Source organism: Pristis pectinata, chromosome 11 (assembly GCF_009764475.1).
Source record: "Pristis pectinata isolate sPriPec2 chromosome 11, sPriPec2.1.pri, whole genome shotgun sequence".
Classification (NCBI taxonomy): Eukaryota; Metazoa; Chordata; class Chondrichthyes; order Rhinopristiformes; family Pristidae; genus Pristis; species Pristis pectinata.
In genome coordinates, this window is record NC_067415.1 from 38,464,347 (window position 1) to 38,491,278 (window position 26,932).

Consider the following 26,932-nt stretch of genomic DNA (forward strand, 5'->3'; position numbering starts at 1 on the left):
TATTTTACTATACAGATCAAAGTTAAATATTTTCAGAAGTGCAGGAGGGACTTGCAAAAGATTGAACCAATGGCAGAAACTTGCACACATTGAAATTATAGAGCATTGGTTAATCTCAAGGACAGGGTTTCCCAATTAGTGCATTCATTCCAAGGACAATGGCACCATCCTTCCCATTTACATTGTACAAACAGATTTATTTACTGATACAACATTTTAGACTTGTTATTTGCCACCATAGCCGCAATTCTGGAGTGCAAGTCTCTAGCTAGCTCCCTCTTTAGGCTTTAAGTCTTTAATTGCCTCAACTGTCCATAATCCCAAATATATTTTAATTTATAAAAGAAAATTGCCATACACACTGTAAATCTGAAATATAAATGGAAAATGATGGCTGCCGAGTGTTTTCTTATAATTTCTGTTCATGGTTCTAATTACACTTCTGCGATTTTACTAAGATTCATATTTTGATCAGCAACAACCACTTCACAACTCAGGGTTAACAATCTGAATAACACAAAATAGGATAGTATTTTGATAGTAGTTTAACGATTAGGACAGATAACATAGTTCCTGCCAGATTCCAACTGTTCTCAGAGCAGTTGCTAGTTATTGTTCCACTGCGAATATTTCTTCTGGACATATTTAATTATTGTCAAATACAACATCATTTTGCCTTGTACCAATCAACTTTCATCATTTAATATCTCTTTCCTCCCCCCATTCACTGAGCATATCCAACAAAGAAAATGCTGGAAAAACTCAGGTCAGGCAATATCTGTGAAGGAATCGGATTGTCCAAATGAAGGGTCTCAACCCAAAACCATAGTTGCAATTCTGCAGTCCAGGAGAGTCACACTGCAGAATTGCAACTATGGTAGCAAGTAACAAGTTTGGAATGTAGTATTAGTGTATAAACAAATAAAAATAATTCAGTAAATCACTTAAATTTATGTGCAAGAAGAGCTTTTAATGTGAATTTATATAATTAAGTAAAGTTGCAACACAGGTCTACTTGCATTCTATGCATGCAATTGGCAAGAGCTGAGAGGTCCCACAAACTAAATCGTCAGATCAAAGATGTGCATGCCAGCTATACTTAGTTCTGAATAGTGATGGACAAATGTAACAGTTAATGAGAGGAGGAGTCTCCAAGAACTTCCAAAAACAAGGCTAAAGCATTCGGGATCATATTCAGCCAGAAGTGCTTAGTGAACAATCCTTCACTGCTTCCTCCAAGGTTCCCACCACCGTATAAGTAAGTCTTCAGACAATTTGAATCCCTCTGGATTGTATGAGGGAACAATGTTGCTGCTCCTATCTTTGGAGTAAAGGAAAAGGCTACAGAAGCCAGAAATTTGGAACAAGAGAAAATCTAGTCCACAACAGACGAATGTATTATCAGCAGAGAGAAAAGAAAGGTTACTGCCAATTCAGGCATGTAATCATTTGTTTTGGAGTGACTTCATAAATATCAGCTCAACATGAAACCAGTTTAAAGCAGCTTTATATTTAAATAGGAACAGTGGGAGTACAAAATCAGTGCACGCCCAAACTAGATACTAAAATGGGCCCCAGGGTTAACAGTTATGAACCTGAACCTGCACCTGCACCTGATCTTTACAGATTTTTGTATCACTGTTCATCTGTTTGGGGTTTTTATTAGGCACCTTTTCATTAAATGAAATGAGGGCCAGCATCTCTTCAGTACAGCACCATTATATTAATTTCAGAACCAGACTCCTACATTTCCTTTACATTCAGGGAGGATATGATGCCCCAAATTCAACGAGCATTTCCAGCAACCCAAGCTAAAGCTCTTAAAGGTGGTCATTGGAGAAGATTCCAAAAAGGCCTCAAAAATTCCAATTATTTTTGTGAAATCAGCAGGAATGGGAATGGGAATGCTCCTTCTGACATTGTAAAAGAGCTCTCCAGTTTGTATTCCACTTGAAATTTTGGGGCACCAAAACATTTCACTTCAAAATAGTTTTGTGCAGACCTAATATCATCCACTACTCAATGTTGAGGACTTCTTAGGCAGAACATATAGGGTGGAAGGTGACCTGTTTCTGCTAGGATATGGAGTGGCAGGTGTGTGCATGCACATTTATGTTTTAAGGTAGAATAACTACTACCCACCAGCTCTCATTAGGTTGTGATAGAGCTGCTTAGATTTAACACATGCACGTACATGAACACACACACACACACAGATGCCTTCTCAGCTCTAACCACACGTAGACACACTCTTATCACAGAAAGGCATCAAATAACAGAATTGCCTACACTGTTCTTCAGTACCCCTCTATCATTCCCCCTCATCTGTCCCCTCCTTTCCCCAGTGCCTCTCTACTTGACTGTCCCTTTTTCTGTCCTTACCCTCTCTCGGCCTCTCACCCCATTCTCAAGCCTTTCCTCTCTCCCCCTTACTCTTCTACTCCCTACTCCTATGATCCTCCGTACCACAACCCTCCTGTTCTTCCTCTCCCAGCTAGTCTGCTCTCCCTTGACTTTCCACCCACCTGCCACTGTCTCTATAGAGCTAAGGGAAAGAAAGGGAGAGAGTCAGTCCTAAGCAGAGAGGTACAAAGCTGCTTTAACAATGAAGCTTTGTATGCTTTGAGTGACAAAAAAAAGTCCCAATAAAGATTTGTGCTCTGATTCTGTAACCGAGATAAGGAATCAGATTCATCACTATAAAAACAAGAGAGTGGATCTTGAACATTGGTCTTGCAGACTCTGAACCAAACAAACCCAAAAATATTTTTTTCTTTTACAAGACTTCAGATTAGGCTCTCTCATTTTTCCTCTTTCTATTACTGTGTGGAGAGTTAAACAATTGGCCTGTCTCTCCACTACAATATAATCTGGTTATGACACATGTCAAAACATGGAAATTACCTGGTATAATTTAACATATGAAGTGTTTTACTAAAGCTTTGTATAACTAGATGAAAAGTGCAGCCTGTTAAAGAGTAAAATTCAGGCATGGCATTAATGGCCCAGTCTTTGAAATATTAACTCATATCTTTATATTAATAAACTCTTTATTTCAGCCAGTCACACAGTAATTCATTTGAGTCAATCTAAAAGTGGCTCCAGTATTATGGCCATTCAGCTGTGGGAACCCTAATAATATGAAAGTTTTCCTGCTGAAAATGCTTATATATTATTTACTGTTCAACACACACTGTAGTGCCAATTCCTGGATGGAGGAAGACTTGAATTTTCTATGGTATTCCAGGAGTTGGTGCATTTGAAGCATACACATTTCAGCTATTTAAATTGTGGGATTTGGAGAAATCATAAATTAAAGGGATGGCACTGATTTCTTATTTTATGTAGGAGGACATGTGACATTAGAATTGAGAGCAGGAGAGAAGAATCAACCATTTGTCTACTTGGGTTTACCTGTTGAAGGGGCATTACTCAGGCAATCCTCTTATGCAGTGTTAAATAGATATAGTTACTTCAAAATGTTGTATTTTTCAGTGTTATGCCATTGAAAATCATGTTATATTGGACTAAAACAGAACAAGTACCATTTACAGCATCTGTGGAGGGAAAAGGTGCAAGTCAGATTGAGACCCTGCATCAGGACTGACAGGGAAGAGGAATGATTGCCAGTACATAGCAGTGGTCCTTATCTTGCACCCCACTGACCTCTGCATCCAGGACATCATCCTCTGCAGTGTCTGCAAGCTCCACTGGTGCATGATCCCAACACCAGTCACATCTTCCCCTCTTTCTGCATTCCACAGGGACCACACTCTTTGTGACTCCCTGTCAGCACATCACTCCCTACCCACCCATCCCTGTCCCCTGCAGCTGTCATCATATCACCTGTCCCTCCACCTCCAATGTCGCCAACATCCAGGGACTTGAACAGCCCTTCCAGATGAGGCAGAGGTTCACCTGCCTTTATTCCAGTGATGGATTGGAACTTTTAGATATCAAGTCCCTTCCACACCCAATGATCCTGATCCCTGAAACTTCAATCCCATTATCACCCACTTCCATGATCTCCTGACTGCCATAAGGCTAGGCTCCAACACCCTCCGATCCCATAATCCCCAAGCTCCACAATGGAGCCTCAATCTCCAACCTCCCAGCCGCAGCACAAGTCTGATTGGACCTACACCTATCAGTCATGCGAAAACCCAGAGCCAAGCCTTGGACCCTACCTCCAGGCAGTACAGTCTTGTTCCTGAAAATGTATAACATTCATTCAGTTGCACTGGAAGTTTCAGGCCACAGGTACAACAGAGGTTTGCAACTGTGACCCCCCAATAGAAATGGTTGATTGTGGCCACTGCCATGACCCATTTTGGGTGAGGGTTAGGATCTTGATTGCAGTATTACTTCTAGGCCATATTGGAATTAAAATTAATCGGAAAATTACCAAAAGCACTTACTGCCTCCAGGTAGTATATCTCGCTCAAGCAGGCACAACTTATACCCATGCTGATTCTCCAACATGCTAGGAAGCAGCTCAAGGGCAAACCTCTCCTCTGTAAAATAGCCATCACTCTCAACATCCTCTCCCGATGAAGAAGAACTTGCATACGAAACAAAGGCATCAAATTCTTTCCCATCTTTTTAAAAGGTGATGGAGTCAAGAGGAAGAAACAAATATTAGTTTGACCATTTTGAACATGTTACAAACGAAAAAGAATGTAAATTTCAATAAAATTCATTTATGAAAATCATATTTAAAATTTTTCACATATTGTGAATGAGAATAGACATGGAAGTGATACAAATTAGATGGTAACACATCAGTTGCCTATTAAGCTCTCAGTGCAGCATTCAGTTATTGACTTCCATAGAACTGAAAGAAAGATAAAACTTAAAGACATATTGCACCTTTTCACTACTTGCATAAGTCAAAAAACACATATCCAATAAACTACTTTTGAAGTATATTTGCTGTTGGAATATTGGAAAAGTAATAGTCAATTTGGCAATAACCTGCTACTAACCATACGTTAGTGACTGGATGATTGCTTTATTGTTGTTTGCTGAAGATCATATGTGTACATCAGACTAATAGTACAGTAGCTAATGCAAAAACACATTTCCACCTGTTTCATCTCCCCACCCAGCATGGCACAGTAGCATAGCGGTAAGCGTAATGCTATTACAGCGCCAGCGATCTGGGTTCAATTCCCGCTGCTGCCCGTAAGGAGTTTGTAGGTTCTCCATGTCTACATGGGTTTCCTCCCACATTCCGAAGACGTACAGGCTAGGAGCTGTGGGCATGCTATATTGGTGCCAGAAGAGTGGCGACACTTGCGGGCTGCCCCCAGCACATTCTTAGCAATGCAAACAGACGTATTTCACTGTGCATTTCGATGTACATGTGACTGATAAATAAATATCTATCTATCTCTAATTTTGTTAGAAAAGCATGAAGTTGCAGTTTTAGACATCTTAAATAAGAACAGAAAATTCTGGAAATACTTTGCAAGATAGACAGAACCCATGCTGTGAGAAACAAAATCAGCATTTTAGGTCAATGACTTTTCGTCGGAACTGAAAGTTTACTGACCTGTTTCTTTCTCCATAGATGCTGTCTGACTTGCTGAATACCTCCAGCATTCTGTTTTTATTGCAATAATTTTGCTCTTCCCCACTTACCTGTATCCAGATGTACAATTGTTTCTTTATCTTTACCAGTTCCATTCCCTTTCACCGTGCACAATCACACCTTTATCGTTTCACTTTCCTGTTGCCTACTTTAATCACAGGCCACAGCCATAGTCTTCCCACCTCATCTTAAAATCGTCTTAAAGCTCTGACTTATTCCAATCCTGATAAAGTCAGTAATCCCAAGCTCCCAGTTACTGTCACTTTAATTCCCACTGAAAAAAAAAATGCTACTTAATTACCCCAATATTACAAGATTCCACTGAAGAAATGTGGAAATATAAGTTTTCAGTCATAGAGTCATACAGCATGGAACCAGGCCCTTTGGCCCACTGAGACCATGTCAACCAACAAGCACTGACTTACACTAATCCATTTTTATCCTCTCCACGTTCCCATCAACTCCCCCCAGATAATCCGACTTACCAACATACTAGGGGCAATTCACGGTGTCAAATTCACTTGCAAACCCACACGTCTTTGGATTGTGGGAGGAAACTGGAGCACCCGAAAGAAACTGTCATGGGAAGAACGTGCAAAGTCCACAGAGACGGCACCACCTACACCACTGTGCCATCTTTCCTATATATGGAATCCCCAAATACTATGAGCATATTTTAAATTAGACCCAGGACTTTTAATAATATAGTATGCTATAATTTAAACATACAACTGTAAACATAGTAATGCCCAAGTTGAGTTGAATGCAATCAATACTTAAGAACCAATAATTAATCTCACCTCCAATGGTTTCATCCTTTGAGAAATAATGCAGGTAAAGTAGAACAATTTCAATCCAAAATCTATATACTCCAACACATCCAGAAACAATCACCACAAATATTAGTGATGTAGATATGGTTATCACTTTTATTTGAAAGGTGGAGGACACTGTAATTATAACATCAAATTGCAGGAACATCAAATATGTTATATAGGTACAGCTCTCCTTAAATAGCTTTTTTTCCCCACTCTTTACATTTGAAGGCAAATTGTCACTGTATCCCAACTTTCTCAAACAGATGAGTAAAAGCTTGAATTAGAACAAAAAGAAAATTCTTCACTGTGGATTGCAATTAATAGTCTGAGAAACGTAGTAATGACAATGATGCTAAAACTATCCAAGAGCAAATTTGCTGCTGTGCATTTTCCTGTGACTCAATGGGTTGCCTCCTACCCCTTCCCACAGCTTACATTTTGCTACACCTTGGGTGCTGCTGCTTCGAAATTCCACAACTAACACTTGGCCTGCTGCTGGTTCATGTCTTTGGAAGGCACATGATCCCAGGTTAAAATCCTCCAGACCTCAACCTTCTGCAGCTGATTCTTACTACCCCTTTTTATCAATGAAGATTAGACCAGAGTGTCTTAAAACTGCAGTGATATGCATGTATCTCCCATGAATTCAGCCAATTCTTTAGACTCAGGGCAAGACAAATAATTTGTAAACCAATGTTAGGGATTGTGAAGCATGGTTCATTTTTCAGGAATTATGTGGACAGTGGCTATTAATACAAAGGAGAACCAGTCTTCCAAAAAAAAGTAATATCCATCCAATACCTAGCATTAGGGATGAAGAGGGGAAATAGCCAGTACAAAGAGGAGAGGGAGGGCATGGTGAGACAGGGACCAGTAGTTAATTGGTGAAACAGGGAGTGAAGGATGATGGGCAGATGAAGTCAGGGAGGAGGAGGGGTGGAATTGGGAGACGAGACAGGTGGATGATGAATGGAGGCAGACAAAAAGGCAGGAGAGTGGCAGGTGGAAGGTAAAGGTGAAGACAAAGACAGCTCGGAGGGTGATAAGCAGGAACACAAAGGACATCAGTGCTGGAATCTGATAAGTAAGGAAGTAGATAATGGGAACCATTAGGGGGAGAGGTGAAGGGAGATGGAACTAGAATGAAAATGGAGGAGGGGGTGCTGGTGGGTGAAAATCTGTGGTAGTAGGTGGATGGAACCTGGGGGGGACTTGGGGGGGGGGGTGGCACGATGACGAAGATGGGGGCTGAAGGGGTGATATGGGAGAAGGGGCAAAAATGGGAGGACCGGAAGGAGAGAGGAGGGTAGAGGGAAAAACACACCAGAGGTCAGGGTTACCTGAAAGTGGCAATATTCATTCCATTCTGTTGTAGACTACCCAGGTGAAATACGAGGGGTTGCTCTACTAGTTTGTATTGGGCATCACCTGGCAGCGTAGAAGTCTGAGGATGGATAAGTCGGTATGGGAATGGGAAGGGGAATTGAATTGGGTATGCAACTGGGAGCTGGGGATTGCCATTTTGTGCAGAGCATAGGTGCCCAGCAAATCAGTCAACTAGTCTGTGCTTGGTCTTCCCAATACAGAGACAGCCACATCACGTGCACTGAATGCAATAGATGAGATTGAATACTTTAAGGATATTGAAACTAGCCATCAAGAGTGGACATTCTGGTTTTTGCACTATTGTAAATTATGCAGGGCAAAACAAGGAGATGAATGTTTGTGTTAACAGGCCCATATTGAAGCTCCCAGGATGAGATCAGGGAAGGGATTAAGTGGCCATCCTATCACTTAGTGCATCGTTAAAAACATAACTCTGCCACTTAATACATAGTTAAAGATGTATTTGTTCTATCAATCAATATTTGGGGTATTTGTATTACCAGGGAGCCATCCCTCCATACTGTGATAAAAAGAACTAAATTTGAGTGTCTGGGGTTTTGTGTTCAGAACACTTCAGACTATGCACATATACTTGAATATTCAAAGATGTCTTGTCATTTAAGATGTACTCCTATTGTAAATATGTAATTCTACAAAGTTACTCGTCTACACCCAAAATGTTGACATAAATTGTGTAATTATAACCATTTAATCACCTCCAGTTATCTTTGTTCTTAATGAATATAAAATCTCAATGTACTTTAGAGATTCTCTGAGAGCATTTATTCCAGAATATCTGCTCGTCATTGCTGAATAAAGACTTTTTACATCTGTAGCTCATCTCCATGTGGCTTATTCAAAATCACAACACCAGCAGCAAGCTGGTGCCTTATTCCATAATAGGAAATAAAATATTTCTCTGAGACAGCAATAAGTCCTTAGCCTGGATTTGGTGTCAGCAAATGATAGTGAAAACACCAACATTTGCCAACATTGCTCCATGCAGACATGTATAGTTTAATGTGGAAATTGCCTTTAGTGGTTGAATATGCCTTCACATTCTTCTCTGGCACAATTCATTTCAATGGACATGAACCAAAGTTTTACAAATCAGACTCACCAATAAAGTTCCCTGAAAATCTAATGCTCAGGGAGATCTGAATGGCAAACTAAGGCCTACTTCTTGACGGATGATCTGGCACTGAAAGGTAATTTGTTTTTTTTTTAATTTCCTTCATTGGATGTTTCATAAGTATAGGATTTAAAATACATAAAATATTAGACTATTTACAAGATTAGTTTTGATATTTCAGCTCCCCTTTAGTCATGTGGATATTCCAATCTTTATTTAATACTTTATATAATTTTCATATTATAGTATATAATCTCCATTTGTTGGTCACGTACCTTTCTCTTTGAGTCTGAGCACCCCAGAAGAATTTCCCTGGGAATTCTGGGAGAAGCACGTGAAGTTGGTATTAAAGTCTTCTTCAGTAACTTTGTTCAGCTTTGCTTCCCGAATCAATAAATATTCTCCCTTGTTTTAGTTGAGCTAACAAGATGAATACAGATAGTTTAATTTACATGAAAAGTTATGAGAGATGTTTTTTCTTCAAACGACAAAAGACATTGTTCAGTACAGTTTTTAATGTTGACTTTTTTTTACACTGACAGTCTATGGTTGGCACAGAATTAACATGAGTTTTCATGTTGAAATTGTACTGGTATAAAGTTGGGTTGATAATTACCTGAGCCAAAACATTATTTTAAAGGAACTAACATTTTTGTTAAAATTGCAGGCACATAAGAATGTATGACAGTGCACATTGGTAATAAAAGTCAGCATAATTGAATTACCAATTAAACAATGTATTCTGTTCCCAGTCAATAAGGAAATACATGCTTTTATCAGATGTAACACACAGAGTAGATATTAAAGGTACTGTTTTATAGTACTTCACATTAATCAGGTATAAATGGATAGAAATGCAACATCTCTGATGTGATCTGGTTGTATCTGGCCCTCGAGAAGCACCAACTTCAGTTCCACCAAGTCTGGGTTAATTTCCAAGCTTTTTAGAAACATTAATGTTTAAGTCATTTCTGGAGTGAAACCCATTGATCAGCTTTTCAAGATGCTATTTAAGCCCAGAAATCTTCCCATCCAAATACCTTAATCAAAATATCAAACAGGATGGCCTTCCCTTGGGAGGATAATGGATTAATTCATGAGGAAGAATCACTATGATGGACATCCAACAAAGAACTATGATAAATGTGGTACAATCCAAGGACTGATTGTGTCAATCAAATTGTCCAAGGTGTAATTTTTGCATTATAAGAGGGGTCAGGGCACATTTTGGCAATAAATCAGGAAATGCAGACTGGATTGATCCCCAGAATGCATGGGAGAAGAGTGATCACTTGGACAGGTCCTGTTCAAAACCACTGAGTTATAGTGAACTCTAGATGTGTGTAATCTTTGAAATTGTTTGAAGCAACAGCTTGCAAGAGGATGATCTTGCATAAGGATGATCTCCTGTACAAACGCAACTGATTCCTCGATGTGATCATTGGAGTGAGTTGCGTTCAGAGTCAGGGTTGGAGAGAAGTACATTCAAGATGAATATATATTTACAGTTGAAGAGTTAAAGCTATTTAAGGGTATTAGAATTTAGAGGTCATGATATTTGATTTTTACATCAGAAATTTTTGCTAATATCTTGAAACATACATTATTTGAGAAGATTATACTTATTTTATTTTAAGTTCAGTGTTTAGTAAACCTTGACTGATTTTACCTCACTTGCACAAGTTAAGACTGAACTTAACAAATACAGTAAATGTAAGTAACACCTACCTACATCATGGAAACAAATGTACAAAGAACTAAATGAGAAGTAGTAATAAATTAGGGTCATGATTGTAAAATCTTACAGATATGACAGAAGTAACAGAACAGAAACTGTTACAAAAGTATTTATGACCTTTAGACTGTCCAAAAGGCTGGTGGATATTTCAATATCAATGAATTTTGATTTTAAAAAAAAATCACAGAAATATATTTTCAGAGCATTAATTCAAAATTAAAGGTCCCTATTTTCTTCAACAACAAAAAAAAGTACCAGATCTATGTAACCCTGCCATGACTTCAACATCCAATTCACTTTGATCAGCTTCACTAACAACATCAATGCTCTCTAGTTTTTTGTTGGGAGCTCAGTTCATAGCCATAGGCTTGAGTCTGGGGAAAATACCAGTGGAGAGGAGAGAAATATTTGAAAAATAAAAATAAAAACTGCAGATGCTGGAAATCTAACATAAAAACAGAGAATGCTAGAAATACTTAGCAGGCCAGGCAACATCTATGGGAACAAAGTTAACATTTCAGCTCAGATGAAGGATATTTGACCATTAATCATGCCCCACAGATGCAACCTGACATGGTAAATATTTTCTGATTTTATTTTAGAGAAATATTTGCCAATGCAGCAACATTAAAGTACATGCAGCAGCTATGAGACACAGCGATCATTTGTCTCTCAAGGAATCTGGTTTACCTCTATGACTGATGGTTCCCCCAGACACAGAGTCTCCAAGTTAGAAGACCCTTCAGCTAATTGATGTTGATGATAATAATATAGCCAATAAGGAGCCAGCTTTTGCCAAGGAGAAGAATACTCATATGGCCTCAGCAAATCACTGATATATCAAATTCCCTGCTGGAAGTATTATTGTATCATCCTCTTTAAGAGTAAAGGGCTTGAAAATGTCCCATACCAGCTGTAGCAAGGCAGAAGTTTTTAAGCAAACTGTAGGTAGGGCAAGACCCCAAAGGAACATTACTTCCCCACCCCCAACACAAATACAAAGTGACAGGGAACATTGTTACCATAAGGGCAAGAGGAAAGTTATCCTTCAAGAGCAATCACTGTCCTTTGAAATTGCTACATAACAGATGAAGAATAAGAAAAACTAGTTTTCCAGTTCCCTTTTGGAGGCATAGAGTAATGGAAACAGACTCCTCAGCCCAACTCATCCATGCTGACCACGTTGCCCATCAAGCTAGTCCCATTTGCCCACATTTGATCCATATCTCTCTAAGCCCCTTCTATCCATGTACTCATCTAAATAAATTTTGAATGTTGACATCGCAGATTTTTCATATTATGAAAAATTATGTATTTCATCAATTAACAAGTATTCTAATTATTAAAGTTAAATGCATTCAAAGTGTCCCCCTTAAATCTTGCTACCTATAACATTTTGGCCCAGAAATTCAGCATTACACATCAGGAAATAAATATTTTGGGGTGGAACACAATCATGACCATTTCTGAGATGAGCATTGCCATTCCAGAAGTTCAACAAGTGACCTTTACCCACAAATCACTTCACGTACACATCAAATTATATGCTGCTCTGTACAACACTTTTTAAGAGCATTGCTAACAAAATTAGTCTGTATTGTTCCAAGGAATCCCTGCCATTGAACTCTTCCAGAATAACCAGATTTTAATCACACTAACCAGGGCTGGAATCCCACACAGTGAAGTTCCACAATGTGCCTCCTTTCCTGCAGGCAACCCCCACCATACCAAACAAGACCTCATCCCCCAGTCAGCCAGGGCCCACACTCCCTAACTCTCCTGATCTCTGATTGACATTCCCAACTTCCAACTACCAGCCAATCAACTTCCTGATTTATACCACAAGACCCTGATCTCCAGGCCTCACCTTCCCACCCCCACCCCCACCCCCACCCCCACCCCCACCCCCACCCCCACCCCCACCCTCCTGATCAGGGCCCAGTCCCAGATGCAGCCTATACCTTGGCCATTAGTGAAATTTGTAGCACCTGGCCCATATCCAATATACTTGAGCACACTCTTACAACAACCCTACTGCATGATTTGCAGACCACATCATAATTGCCAGGCTATATATTATAGTTTACCGAGTATGAATAAGTGATATGGACAAGACATATTGAAACAACTTAACAGAAACAGTGGGAAAAATACACACCATTTCCTTAACCTCAAGTGAACAATTTATTGATGTATTAGAGACACCTATAACTCTAACAATTGACTTTTTGTATGGACAGCCAATTTGTTTACATTACAATTTTATCCAAATACTGAAAAGATAAGTTATCTTTCCTATCAAGAGCCAAGCCTAAATATAGAAACCAATGAAAAATTTAGTAATCTAATAAAATAAAATGATTTCAAAGATTTAAAACTTACTTAACTTCGCCCTGCTGGATTCTCATATTTTCCATCTCACCTTCATTTGTTAACCATTTTATCACAGGGGAAAAATTCCTTTCATAACCAAATGAAACTCTGCACGTTATTTGCACAGAACTACCTGGAATAAAACATATGAATTGTTAGAAATGGTGCAGGTTATCATTTCACAGAAGCCTGAGTTTGTTTTAGATAATGACTTTAAAATAGCTCCGTTGTCCAATATGCCCTGCATGTGTGGCTGAAGGAGCTGGGATTCCCTGATTTTTCCAACAGGTATGCCTGACCAAATGTAAGTGATCCACAGTTGCAGGAAAAGCAGACTGAGCAAGTTTGGTCTATAGCTGTCTTTTCTGGAAGTTCAAAATTTGCCAAGGAGGCTAATTGGGGAATGGAAAATTGTCCCTCTCCGTACTGAATGGGTTGAGTTCCTAATGTCAAGTTAGGCATCCTTACTCTTTGAAACCACAGGGCATAAGCTGCACTCAGGAGGAATGTTGATCTTATGTGTGCAGCGGCAAATATTCACAGCCACCAATGGGAAATTAAAGGTAATTATACTTCTTGCTGTTGCACACATATCTTGTGAGGCCAATCAAGGCTAGAAATTTTGAACTACCATACCTTCTCTATGATAAGTATAAACTGCATCTAGTCCAGTTTGATTAAATTGGAAATTAAAGGTAATTATACTTCTTGCTGTTGCACACATATCTTGTGAGGCCAATCAAGGCTAGAAATTTTGAACTACCATACCTTCTCTATGATAAGTATAAACTGCATCTAGTCCAGTTTGATTAAATTTCCAGATTCATTGCTGATCACAAGGGAAACATGGCTGTTATTTTTGTTGCTACACCCAAGATACCAGGCATACTCAGAACTATCCTTAAGGAGGAATTACAAACAGCATTCTTAAAAAAAGAAATTCAGTAACATAGCATGATAAAAAAGCAACACTACAATGCTAATTCAAGCATCACACACAACTGTTGTTTGATACATTTCTCAGGTCTGGGTGGTGGACAGGGAACAAGTTTGCTGATGTCCTCAATTAAAAACTTTCTCAGTAGAACAAATAATTGTGACCCTCATAGGAACTCTTCATCCTGAGTTTCTTCTTCATCGAGTTTATTGGACAGCATGGACTGGCACATGAGGAAAGTGTCAACTTCCCGCATAAAAGCCATGGATATGCATGTAAAATCCTCATATGGATACCATCTGCAAACGTGTTGTGCTTGACAGAACACTGTCACCCCATTGCAGGTAAGTATACAGTCCAGTTCATTCCTCAGTACCACAGACAAAGAGATGTCTTTGCTATTTGCAAACACAGCATGCATCATTTGCTTCATACAAAGCTGGCGTCTGGAGACCCTCAAGAACTCCTCCCCAGTTTTACCATCCAGGGCTTTCAGCACTGAGCTGGAATACCCATACTCAGCAGCTGCTCAAAGGCAGCTAATAACAATGAAGCAAAATATTAACTGTGTTGATTAACGTAGAACAATGCTGCCCACTTAAAAGCAGCTACTTCACTGTCCATAAGATACACCCATATCTGAGCGGCAAAAATGCTCCCACAAGAAGTGGCTGAACTGGGTTGTCAGGCATTTGCAGGTGGGATTTCAGAGAATGGCTGCACCTCCATAAACAATTCACTTTATTTAATCTTATTCATACCAGTAAAAAAGACTCAATTTTTTCCCAAAAATCGTTAGTGTGTAAATAGAGCTACAGATTAGGCATTTGCAGCCATTGGCAAAGATTTGATCCTTGATTTGTTCTCATTAGACTCTGCACACTGGCAGAGCTGAGGAAAATAACAGTTTAATGTTGTGGTAGACCTTTGACCCTGCTACTCTGTTACCAGCCTGTGATTTTTGTAGTCTCCACACAGCCTACCTTAGGCACAACAATATTGACATGGTCCACTCATTCTGGTCAGTTTATCAATGCACAATATTTGTTTAGGGCAATTAATTTTCAACTAGGTCCTTTGGAGCGTATGGGACTGGTTTTGGCTTGCAATAGATTGGCTTTACCTTTCATCTCATGCAAATGTGCAGATTGCACCCCATTTATGTCAGTGTAATTGAACTCGATCATGTATCATTATACTTCTACAGCAAACGATATGCTGAGGCATTGAGTTTATCCTACTGAAAACTTTCTTCCGATGTAGCTTGGTTTTCTCAACCAGTTTTTCCCAATTAAAGATTACTTGTTTTCATTGGCTATTCAGTAATGGCTAGTCGTACTTGCTCTTCATTCTGCTGCCCTATGTATTTAATTGACAGTGCAGTCTCACTAGAATTGGTTTTCATTTTGACAGTATTTTTCATCAACAGCATCTGTCTAAACTTGCTAGACTAATTATATTTACTCATTATCTGTTTTATATCACTGCGATAGTTAGTAATACCTTTACTCAAAAGTCCATCCATTTGCTACTGTTTCTGCCTGTGGTGAGCATACTGTACAAACCAGTTCCTTATTTTCTGAGTTAACTTACAAACTACAAAGTCCTAATTTTTTTTGTTTCGAATTGTCATTGAAACTGGCTTTCTTATCCTGGGATCAGCAGGCTGTTAAAATGTGACCTCACTGTTAGCAATAGAAAAAGTTGTCTGTTTTAAACTTAGAAGGCTGAAGTGAGTGATGATCATTGGGATCATAGCTGTTAGGTTTGTTCTTCATCACGAGACAAACTTGGCGTGGGTTTAACATCGGAACATTTATTAAAACAACAAAACAACAGACTGCACAGACTTACAACACCAGGCTGGCTGGCTTTTCCTGCTCTTTCCAGCCACTTTCTGTTTCCCCATGTGACCCCTTGCATTGCCTACTGGGAACTGTAGTTCTTTATTATACCTACATAATAGCACATAATAATGCAATAGCAACTGACTGAATTGGTTTCACTAGTACATTTCAATTGATTTTCTAACCTTGCACCTTGTTACAACAATCTGACTGTGAACTGCAGCTATACCAGTTGTTTGTGGTGGAAAGGATTCTCTAGCATTTCTGGATGCTATTTCCATTGATGCACCAATATCGCATAAATGCCAGGTTTTGCGCACTCACAACGACTTTTCCTGAATTTGTTTATCTACCTGTCTGTACACGAACCTATTGAATGAGGTACAATACCAAAAAAGGCAGCAAAGTTGCAAAGCAAGGACAAGTTTTTTAGTGAAACAATGCACTCACGAATCATCTCTCTCTGCTTCTAGCTCCACGGTTCAAACATAAAGCTACTTCTAACAGCTTTGCCATCCAGTTTAAAATAATCATTAAGTTTCTGCACAGAATTTTAAACAAGATTCCTTTCACCCTGACTGTCTGAAGATTTGCCAACATGCTATACATTTCTGGCCTAATCTGCATCTGGAGTATTGCCTTTTTCACACCTGTAATCACATTGTTTTGGGCTCTCATGATATCACGTTCTCCAGGAACTTCCATGATTTTGTTCACTTTAAATAATGTGTCTGTTTTATGTTAATGCTGAATAATTCTCAGATTTGACCACATGTGCCAAGGCCCCCAGTGTAGCCAGCTGGTCTGGCTTTGTTATTCCACTTCTGTTCAATAGTGACACAACGGAATATGTTGCTTGTGATAGACTGGTGATGAGCCAACTCCTTTACCTCCTGACACTGTGGCTTGCTGTGGTTTATCTGTGCTCTCACCGCTACATGCAGAGGACTTAGACAAACGAGATTCCATGTGTGTGGTTGCAGGAAAACCCCACTTGTTACCATAGAGAAACCTCTGGGTTGGGGAGAACCGTGCAGCCAAAGAGAGGGGGAGACAGCAGATTCCATCACATCCAACAGGAGGTGATGAGAGGGTCCATAGGATCCAGATGATCGGTCAGCAACGCATGGAGAGTGTTGTGCCAGCCTCCAGCAATAGCCAACACTCACCGTACCAGCCAAGATTTAACTCTGAGGCCCACATTTCAGTGCTGAGTAGCTCCATCACTTGCCGCAGCCTGCCTAACACCAGTCTTCACACTCAGCATCTTGACGCTGAGTCATGGGCAACTCCGTGTGACAGGAGCAGCAATAGAGGCCAATGGTTTATACCCGGTTCATGGCACTTATGGGTACCCAGCATAGCACAGTCAGCAGAAGGGAGGGCAATGATTCACTCCAGGTTCCCACTGGGCAACACACAGTCTAAGCAGGTGTCTTTTACAAAGTACATGGGGATCTCTACATTTGAGTGTTCAGGCTGAAAGTCTATATCAAATTGGGATAGCGCCAAGCAGTGTAGACTGGGTGTCTGTGACATTGTTACAAACAAGCACACTATTTGTCGCTCCCGTCCACCAGGATCACAGTGACTTCACATATACAGATACACAGCATATCCATGCTTAAAGTTATACTATAAGTGGCAACGAAGTGGTTGATCCGTTCAATTCATTGGTGTCAAGAGTTATAATGCAGAAGGTAAATCTGATCCCACAGGGGAACAACATTCCTATTGAGTTCTTGCCTGGAAGTTCACTAATTTCTGAACATGTGTGCCACTCCCACTGGCAGTGTCAGGTTATAGCATCTGAAATGCTATATCCAAACTTTATTTCCAAATGTGTGAATTTTTTCTGACTTACCAAGCGCCACTTCAATTGTTTTTACTCCATGTGGGTCAATTACAATTGGAGGTTTCCTTGTGTCAGCATCTGAAAGGAATATGTAACTTGTAAAATGATCAAATACAGAGTGCCGTGATGCTATGGATTAACAGGCCTTTTGTCTCTTAGATAAAAACAGAGCACCTGAAACATTAACTCTGATTCTCTTTCCACAGATGCTGTCTGACCTTCTGGCTGTTTTCAGCACTTTCTGTTTTTATTACAATTTCCAGCATCCACAGATTTTTTGATTTTCATTTGCATTGCTTAGATTTAATTATCTTGCTAATATTTAAAAGTGTGTAACCTATTGACATCAGAATTTGCCATTGACAAGTACCAGGCGGCGTAGGAAGTTGAATCAAAATGAGACTCTCTTCATCTGCTTTTATCCGTGCTACTTACAAGGTAGGCCCCATGTTTCTGATTTTCTAACCTTGACCTTCCATCCCTCAAATCAAATGTAAACCAAACTGGAGAGTGTTCTCCAGAATCACCACAGGCAGAGGCAAAAACTATTGACTCTTAAACTAGTTGCATGTTGAGACTGTAAGCTGGCACACTGAATGTCTATGACAATATTACATTATGCAAACAAGGAATACCATATGACATTAAAGCAGGACGAAAGTAAGAGCAAACATACAAATACAGAGCACGTCCATGCTTACAGATATACTACAAGGGGAATTAAGTACTTGGCCCTCACAGTTCATTGCAGTTGAGGCTCATAAACTACAGCTTCTAACTTTACAAATTTTCACTGGTCATCCTCCAGAAACCAGACTCCCACTTTGATCATTTCTCCGTCCAACCAGGCCCAGATTCACCACAGTTCAACCCCGCCATCATCTCCCCAACCAACGTCACCATCTTCCCAGATTACCTCCCCAGTTGAAAAGAAAACTTCGCAGATCATCTTCTCAAGTGGCTTGCCACAGATTGTATCCTTAGTTGTACATCCCACAATCATCTCCACACCTGTCCTGCCCAATAGCTCCACTGTTGACACGATCTCCCTGACAAGTTCCTCTACACAGTCAATAACTGCCCCCAGCATACATCAATGCTCGTCTTCACATTGGGATCCTCTCCCCACACACAATATCTGCCCCTCCCCTCAAAACAGTTCCTCTCTCTACAAAGGTAAACATTGGCTGAGGAAAATCCTTTTGTGCATTTCCATGTGCAAAACCTATAACACTGCATGTGGTGTTATGGACATTATGGAGAATATCCCATCCAAGGGGCTTTGCACAGACTGACTCAAGCTCCCCATGCACCACTGCTTTATCATTTTTTCAATTTCTAGCACCCTCTGTGTTTGATTTTCATAAACAGGCAGCTTCATAACAACGTAGGCTGCATTAACATAAAACAGGACAGTGTTTTGGTGTGACATAAAACTGAAAGTGAACCATCATCCACTTTGGTCAGATGAACTAGATTTTAACTGGCATTTTGTTGCAATTTTAGTTTCACCTTCACCCTTTTTTCCTCATTCTAGATAAGCTGATTTCACAAGACAAGGGAGCAGAAGTAGGCCGTTCGGCCCATCGAGTCTTCTCCAAGGAAAAGGGGAAAAGGAAAAAAGAAATGAGAAATGTGGGAGAGAGGAAGTCTGCTCCATGAGCAAACAAAAACAACTATTCCAACCCCAGCTTCCAGCCTTATCCCCATATCCCTTGATACCTTGACTAAATTAGATACCTATCTATCTCCTCCTTAAACGCCTCCAATGATCTCGCCACCACTGCTGTATGTGGCAAGGAATTCCATAAATTCACTACCCTCTGGCCAAAGAAATTTTTCCTCATCTCTGTTTTAAACCTGTACCTTCTAATTCTAAGATTGTGCCCTCTGGCCCTGGACTCACCCACCAAGGGAAACAGCTTGGCCACATCTACTCTGTCAGTCCTTTCAACATTCTAAATGTTTCTATGAGGTCCCCTCTCATTCTTCTGTACAGTCTGATCCTTACCACCAATCCGACCTGGTGGTTAACCTTTAGGGTATCCTGCATGAGTACCCCCAAGTCCCTTTGTACTTCTGTACTTTGAATTTTCTCCCCTTCTAGATAATGATCTGCCCAGTTATTTCTGTTTCCAAGGTGTACAACTGCACATTTCTCAACATTGAATCTCATCTGCCATTTCCTTGCCCATTCTCCTAAACTATCTAGGTCTCTCTGCAACCTTCCTGTCTCCTCAATACTCCCTACTCCTCCACCTATCTTTGTGTCATCTGCAAACTTAGCCACAAAACCATTTACTCCATCATCCAAATCGTTAATGTACAGAGTAAGAAGAAGCGGCCCCAACATCGACCCCTGCGGAACACCACTAGTAACCAGTAACCAACCATAACAGGATCCCTTTATTCCCACCCTTTGCTTTCTGCCAACCAGCCAATGCTCCACCCATTCTGTTATCCTACCTGTAATTCCATGACCTCTCATCTTATTAATCAGCCTCTTGTGCGGCACCTTGTCAAAGGCCTTTTGAAAGTCTAAATACACAACATCTACCGCCTCTCCCTTATCCACCCTACCTGAGGTTCCCTCAAAAAACTCCAATAGGTTGGTCAGGCAGGATCTTCCCTTCACGAAACCATGTTGGCTTGGACCTATCTTGCCTTGCACCTCTACGTATTCCATAACTTCATCCTTGAGGATCGATTCTAATAACTTTCCCACCACCGACTTCAGACTAATAGGTCTGTAGTTTCCTTTATGCTGCCTCCCACCTTTCTTATACAGCAGAACTGCATTTGCGACCCTCCAGTCCTCCGGAACCATGCCGGATTCTATTAATTCCTGGAAAATGATCACCAGTGCCTCCGCAATCTCTAAAGCCACCTCCTTCAGAACTCGGGGATGCAGCTCATCCGGTCCAGGAGACTTATCAGTCTTTAGTCCATTTAGCTTTCCTAGCATCTTCTCTCTAGTAATCTTAACTGAACTCAGTTCCATTCCTTGAGACCCCTGTCTATCCGGTAGAATGCTGATGTCCTCCACAGTGAAGACCGATGCAAAATACTCATTTAATTCCTCTGCCATCTCTTTATCATCCATTATAATCTCTCTTGCACCGTTATTGATTGGTCCTATATCAACCCGTGTCTCCCTTTTACTCCTTATATATTTAAAAAAACTCTTAGTATCCTTTCGAATGTTATCTGCCAACTTTCTTTCATAATTCATCTTTTCTTTCCTAATGACCTTCTTAGTTTCTTTCAGCAGGTTTTTAAAAGTTTCCCAGTCTTCTGTTTTCCCACTAATTTTTCTTTCCTTGTATGACCTCCCTTTTGCTTTTATTTTAGCCTTCACCTCTCTCGTTATCCATACTTGTGCCTTCTTTCCATTCAAAACATTTTTTCTTGGTATATATCTATCCTGCATTTTCCTTATTTCTTGTAGAAATTCCATCCATTTCTGCTCTGCCATCCCTCCAACTAGCTTACTCTTCTAATCAATTTGGGCCAGTTCCTCTCTCATGCCACTGTAATTTCCTTTGTTCCACTGAAATATCGATACGCCAGTTATCAGCTTCTCCTTCTCAAATTTGAAACTGAATTCAATCATATTGTGATCACTAGTTCCTCATGGTTCCTTTACCTTTAGTTCCCTAATCACCTCTGGTTCGTTACACAGCACCCAATCCAAAACAGCCGATCCCCTGGTGGGCTCATCAACAAGTTGCTCCAAAAGGTCATCCAGTAGACATTCCACAAACTCACTCTCCTGAGAGCTACTGCCTTGCTGGATTTCCCAGTCCACCTTCATGTTAAAATCCCTCATAATTCTCTTAACATTGTCACTCTGACATGCTCTTTCTATTTCTAACTGCAACTTATAGTCCACATCCTGACTGCTATTAGGGGCCTGTATATAACTGCTACTATTGTCCTTTTACCCTTGCTATTTCTTAGCTCCACCCATAAGAATTCCACCTCTTCTGACCCAATGTCCTTCCTTTCTATTGATTTTATATCATTACTAACCATCATGGCCACACCACCCCCTCTGCCTACCTGCCTATCCTTCCTATACACTGTGTATCCCTGGACATTTAGTTCCCAATCACATCCATCATAAAGCCATGACTCGGTGATTGCCACAATGTCGTATCTATTAATCTGTAGTTGTGCCACTAGGTCATCCACTTTATTCCTAATGCTACGTGCATTTAAATATAGCACATTTAGTCCGGTATCTGCTACTGATTTTGTTGTACTTCTGTTGTTCAGCAAATTATCCTGACTTTTCACCTGCCTGTCCTTCTTACCATCCTCACTGCACACTGTCTTGGACTTGTTTCTATAAACCTCCTCCCTTACCCTAACATCTTGTATCCTAACATCCTGGTTTCCATCCCCTTGCCAGATTAGTTTCAACCCTCCCCAACAGCTAAATTAAACATTCCCGCCAGGATATTGGACTCTTTGGAGTTCAGGTGTAATCCATCCTTAGTGAATAGGTCATGCCTCCCCCAAAAAAGATTTGTAACTTCATCCCAATCAATATCATTACCTGAACTTTTATCAACTCAACCTACATCATTTTTCTAATACAGGGAATACAATTAGATAGACTCCATCAACTCTACCCAAATCTAGTGCATATTAATTTAACATTCACACAAGCAACTTTTCCTATCCCAAGGCAGGTCATTGTTAGTTTGCCATAATGCTAAAGATTTGATATCTGACATTTTCAGTCTTTTGAGTCTGCTTATTTGATGCTTAATCATAAGACATCTGAACCATTGAATCTTGGAAGACACTATGTTCTTAATCATAAGACATCTGAACCATTGAATCTTGGAAGACACTTATGTTCTTAATCATAAGACATCTGAACCATTGAATTTTGGAAGACACTATGTTCAAAGAGAAGCTCCACTTGAGAATTGGATGATGATATTTAAATACTGAATTACCAGATAATCAAAAGCATAGAATCTTATTTCCGATTTTCAAATTCAGTTTTGTTTCAGATAAGGTTATATGTTTGGAGAAAGCCTTTGAAAATCCATCAGGACATTACAAATCTTACTTACTAAAATCTATGCCAAGTGGGTGATGATGAAATGATTAGATGGTAAGACTCCTTTGTGCTAGTCTTGGCCTGTATTATTTGATAAACTGAATATTGATTTTCTCATTCAATTGTTACATATTTTTCCAAGCCTTGGCTTTTGAATGTGTCTTAATCATGTGGTCAGAGGTGACTTATCTGTAGCTTGGTTAACATGGCAGACAAACCATTTAGTAGTCAAGCTTTACTCACAATCTGAAGAAGGTCACTTCATTATGAAGACCTAAGCTTTATAACTGTTTGGAAAAGGTGAAACACAAAGGTTTTGCATTTTTCTCTTTTCCCACACTCTTCATGGTTCCTGCTCAAAAAATGAAGAAGAATCCATTGTGCTGTACATGAAACAGTCTGAAGGATTACCTGAGGCAGGGATTGTTTTAAAAAAACTCTGAGCTATAAAACTGTAGGGCCCTAAAGTAGAAAAAAATCCTTCAAGTTTACAGCAAAGGTCCTTATCAAACCAATTCAAGATTATTGGTGCATTTTTCCACTTACCTATAACATTCACAGTAAATGTCCTTTTCACAAGCCATGATATTTTATTTTCAAAGAACTTAAAGGTACACGTATAATTGCCAGAATCTTCTTCATATATTCTATATAAATGAATTTGGTCATTTCTTATCTTGAGACTAACTCGTGTATCACGTTCTTTGACTAATTCCCCATTCTGGAAGAAAGTAAAGCCAATAATTAATTGCCAAAGCCACAGTATCAGAGTTTAATAATATCTTGCCCGTGATTAGAGTTGGAGGAAGGTCTTGGATTGCATCTTTCTGACATGACCTAAAATATTTCACAGAGATAAATATTATCAGTTTCTAGCTATATTTCTCTTCCACAACTCAATACTCAAATAGCTATTTTGATTTCAATATTCATTTTACTGCCAGTTATATTGTGCCCAGGTACTATTTCACATTATTTTCTTTGTAATTTGTAGGGCAAGTCTGTTAATGTTTAAGTGTGTTTAAATGGCTACCCATTTCAAGACCCCCTTATAAGTTAGGACAGGTGGCTCTCAGCCACACAATTATCATTTCAAAACAAAACTTCAATTTCCTGGTGCTTTAATTTCTCACAAGAACAGGGCAACCTGCAGTTGAAATTATAACAATGGCATCAAGCATTTGTTCTGTTTGTGTGCAGTTCAGTCTTCAGTTTTGAAACATTGAAACTTTGGCCTAGAACTTATTCCCTTGGTCCAAACAATCCAGGCGATCAGATGAGGTTGTACTGAAGGTCATAGAAGGTTAAAGATCTTAGTGAGGATAACTAATTTAATTGCCAGCACTTTAAATAATAGTGTCAGAAGAAAAGCAGTTAGTAAAACCTGCTTGTTCTGCAAGTAAATAAGAACTGTTTTTCAAATTAGTGTGTTTGAAGATCTCACTGCAAGATCTGTCAATAGTGCCATTTAAGAGAGTTTTACACCAGAGAAAATGTGCTGCAGCAAAGGAAAATCCAACAAAAAAATGTGCGCAAAATTATTTTACTCTAGCCCAGTTTTCAATAGCATCATTTTGTTTGGAATTGCGTGAATGAATTTCTAGATTCTTGTTTTTCTCTTTCCTTCAGATAGGTAGATCATATTGTGCTGCAGTTGTATAAGCACCGGCAGCCATAAAGACTTTCTCCATGTAAATATAGTGTGATCCTGGGATGTGAATAGTGCTGCATTTATCTGCAGTCACAGCAGACCCTGATCTCCATTTTGTTTTTGCTTTATGCTTGGCCCAGTAGCTGTTCTCTATTTCAATAAAGTATGCTTAATTATGTTTTGTGCATTCTTGATGAGTCACGATACAACATGGTAGGCTTCTTCAGAAAGTCAGAGGGCATGGGATCCAGGGAGGCTTGGCCATGTGGATTCAGAATTGGCTTGTCCGTAGAAAGCAGAGGGTTGTGGTGGATGGAGTGCATTCAGATTGGAGGGCTGTGACTAGTGGTGTCCCACAAGGAACGGTTCTGGGACCTCTACTTTTCGTGATATTTATTAATGACTTGGATGAGTGGGTAGAAGGGTGGGTTGGTGGTGTTGTGGACAGTGTGGAGGACTGTCGAAGCTTGCAGAGGGATATTGATAGGATGCAGAGCTGGGCTGAGAAGTGGCAGATGGAGTTCAATCTGGAGAAGTGTGAGGTGGTACACTTTGGAAGGACAAATTCCAAGGCAGAGTACAAGGTTAATGGCAGGATTCTGGGTAGTGTGGAGGAGCAGAGGGATCTGGGGGTTCATATCCAAAGATCACTGAAAGTTGCCTCACAGGTGGATAGGGTAATTAAGAAAGCTTATGAGATGTTAGCTTTCATAAGTCATGGGATCGAGTTTAAGAGCCACGAGGTAATGATGCAGCTCTACAAAACTCTGGTTAGACCACACTTGGAGTACTGTGTCCAGTTCTGGTCACCTCATTATAGGAAGGATGTGGAAGCATTGGAAAGGGTGCAGAGGAGATTTACCAGGATGCTGCCTGGATTAGAGAGTATGGATTGAGGAGAGACTAAGGGAGAGAAGGCTTTACTCTTTGGAGAGAAGGAGGATGAGGGAAGACATGATAGAGGTATACAAAATATTAAGAGGAATAGATAGAGTGGACAGCCAGTTCCTCTTTCCCAGGGCACCAATGCTCAATGCAAGAGGGAATGGCTTCAAAGTAATGGGTGGGAAGTTCAAGGGAGATATCAGAGGGTGGTTTTCCACCCAGAGAGTGGTTGGTGCATGGAATGCACTGCCTGGGGTAGTGGTGGAGGCAGATATGTTGGTCAAGTTCAAGAGATTGTTAGGTAAGCATATGGAGGAATTTAAAATAGGAGGATATGTGGGAGGAAGGGGTTAGATAGTCCTAGGAGTGGTTTAAAGGTCAGCACAACATGGTGGGCCGAAGGGCCTGTATTGTGCTGTGTTGTTCTATGGTTCTATGGTTTATTATTTCTGTGCAACACACAAGCTTGCAATGTTGTTACTCACCATAATGGCAATAATTTCTAATGTGAAAAAGTATTATGCTACAATTGCTATACCACTATGAGGTGATGCTGGGTGGCACTAAATCGCTTAAAAATTTCAACAGGTGATTGAATTGAAGTTAAGCTTTGACCCCAGCTGCCTCTTTAACTGGTATTGGTATACTTTTGCTATTTCAATCTAGCTATAAATAATTAACTTCACTAACCCTGCACAGCAAACTAATGTTCTGTTTTTAATTACAGGCAACATCAGCCTCACTAAATGATTTTTCTTTTTGATAAAAGAAAATCATTCTTGAATAATGATAATTACTTTGATAATTTCTTTTCCATGTCCTAAACCTTATATTTTAATTTTGCTCTATTTGGCTTGGATTTTAGTTTCTCTGCTTTCTTGCCCCTAAAATCCCTGGATGATCCCATGTAATCATCTATTATTGGAAGCGATTTTATGTTTCATCTATTCCAGATGCAAGGCACTTACCTGATACCACTCTACAGGAGACCTTGCTGAGGAATTGAAATGTTGAATTCCTGGACATGATATTGTATCTGCTCTCTGCCGAATTAGGAGAACCTCACAGCTTTGAATGTCTTGACAACCTGTTTGATTCAGCTTTTGCACACGTAGTACTGCCACCTTAAGACAAAGGCTAGCATTTCTGTTTATTAAACACAAATATATTTAAGCATACTGTAAAAAAAATTATGCTGTTCAAATGTGTTCCAATTTCCTCAACAAATTTTCATACAGTGTTCAATGATATACTTGAAGGACCAACAATGCATCACCTCGTCTAACAAATCTCCGTTGGAACAAATTACAATGTTGACAATAATTATTTGTCATCTTCCACTTGGTCTCAAGTTTACCACAGAAGTCTAAACTTTCTTCACCTTGTACTCTTGAACATCCCCAAATTTAATCACTCTACCAAAGTGGCTGTGTTTTCAACTGCTAGGGCCAAAGCCCTGAAATCCTCTCCTTCAACCTAAATTCTTCAGCCTTTCTACTTCCCATTCCCCCATCTGGATACTCCTTAAATCTACCTTTCTGACCAGGCTTTGATCATCGGCTCCAAAATCTCTACATTCACCTTGATGTTAAATTTTGTTTGAACTCTCTCAAATGAAGTTTTGCTGCATTAAATAGACT

The 26,932-nt window shown here is 39.8% G+C and overlaps 1 protein-coding gene across 1 annotated transcript in view; it reads right to left on the bottom strand.

Annotated features, from left to right (window-relative positions):
* The window catches only part of LOC127576158 (X-linked interleukin-1 receptor accessory protein-like 2), a 54,908-nt gene that overhangs the window by 1,118 nt on the left and 26,858 nt on the right, over positions 1–26,932 (bottom strand). The window contains exons 10-16 of the mRNA XM_052026546.1: positions 26,261–26,438; positions 23,303–23,477; positions 17,689–17,757; positions 13,050–13,173; positions 9,205–9,341; positions 6,394–6,543; positions 4,419–4,598 (exon numbers count right to left, since the gene is read on the bottom strand). Of these exons, the coding sequence (XP_051882506.1) occupies positions 4,419–4,598; positions 6,394–6,543; positions 9,205–9,341; positions 13,050–13,173; positions 17,689–17,757; positions 23,303–23,477; positions 26,261–26,438 (1,013 nt within the window). The remainder of the gene's footprint in view (positions 1–4,418; positions 4,599–6,393; positions 6,544–9,204; positions 9,342–13,049; positions 13,174–17,688; positions 17,758–23,302; positions 23,478–26,260; positions 26,439–26,932) is intronic.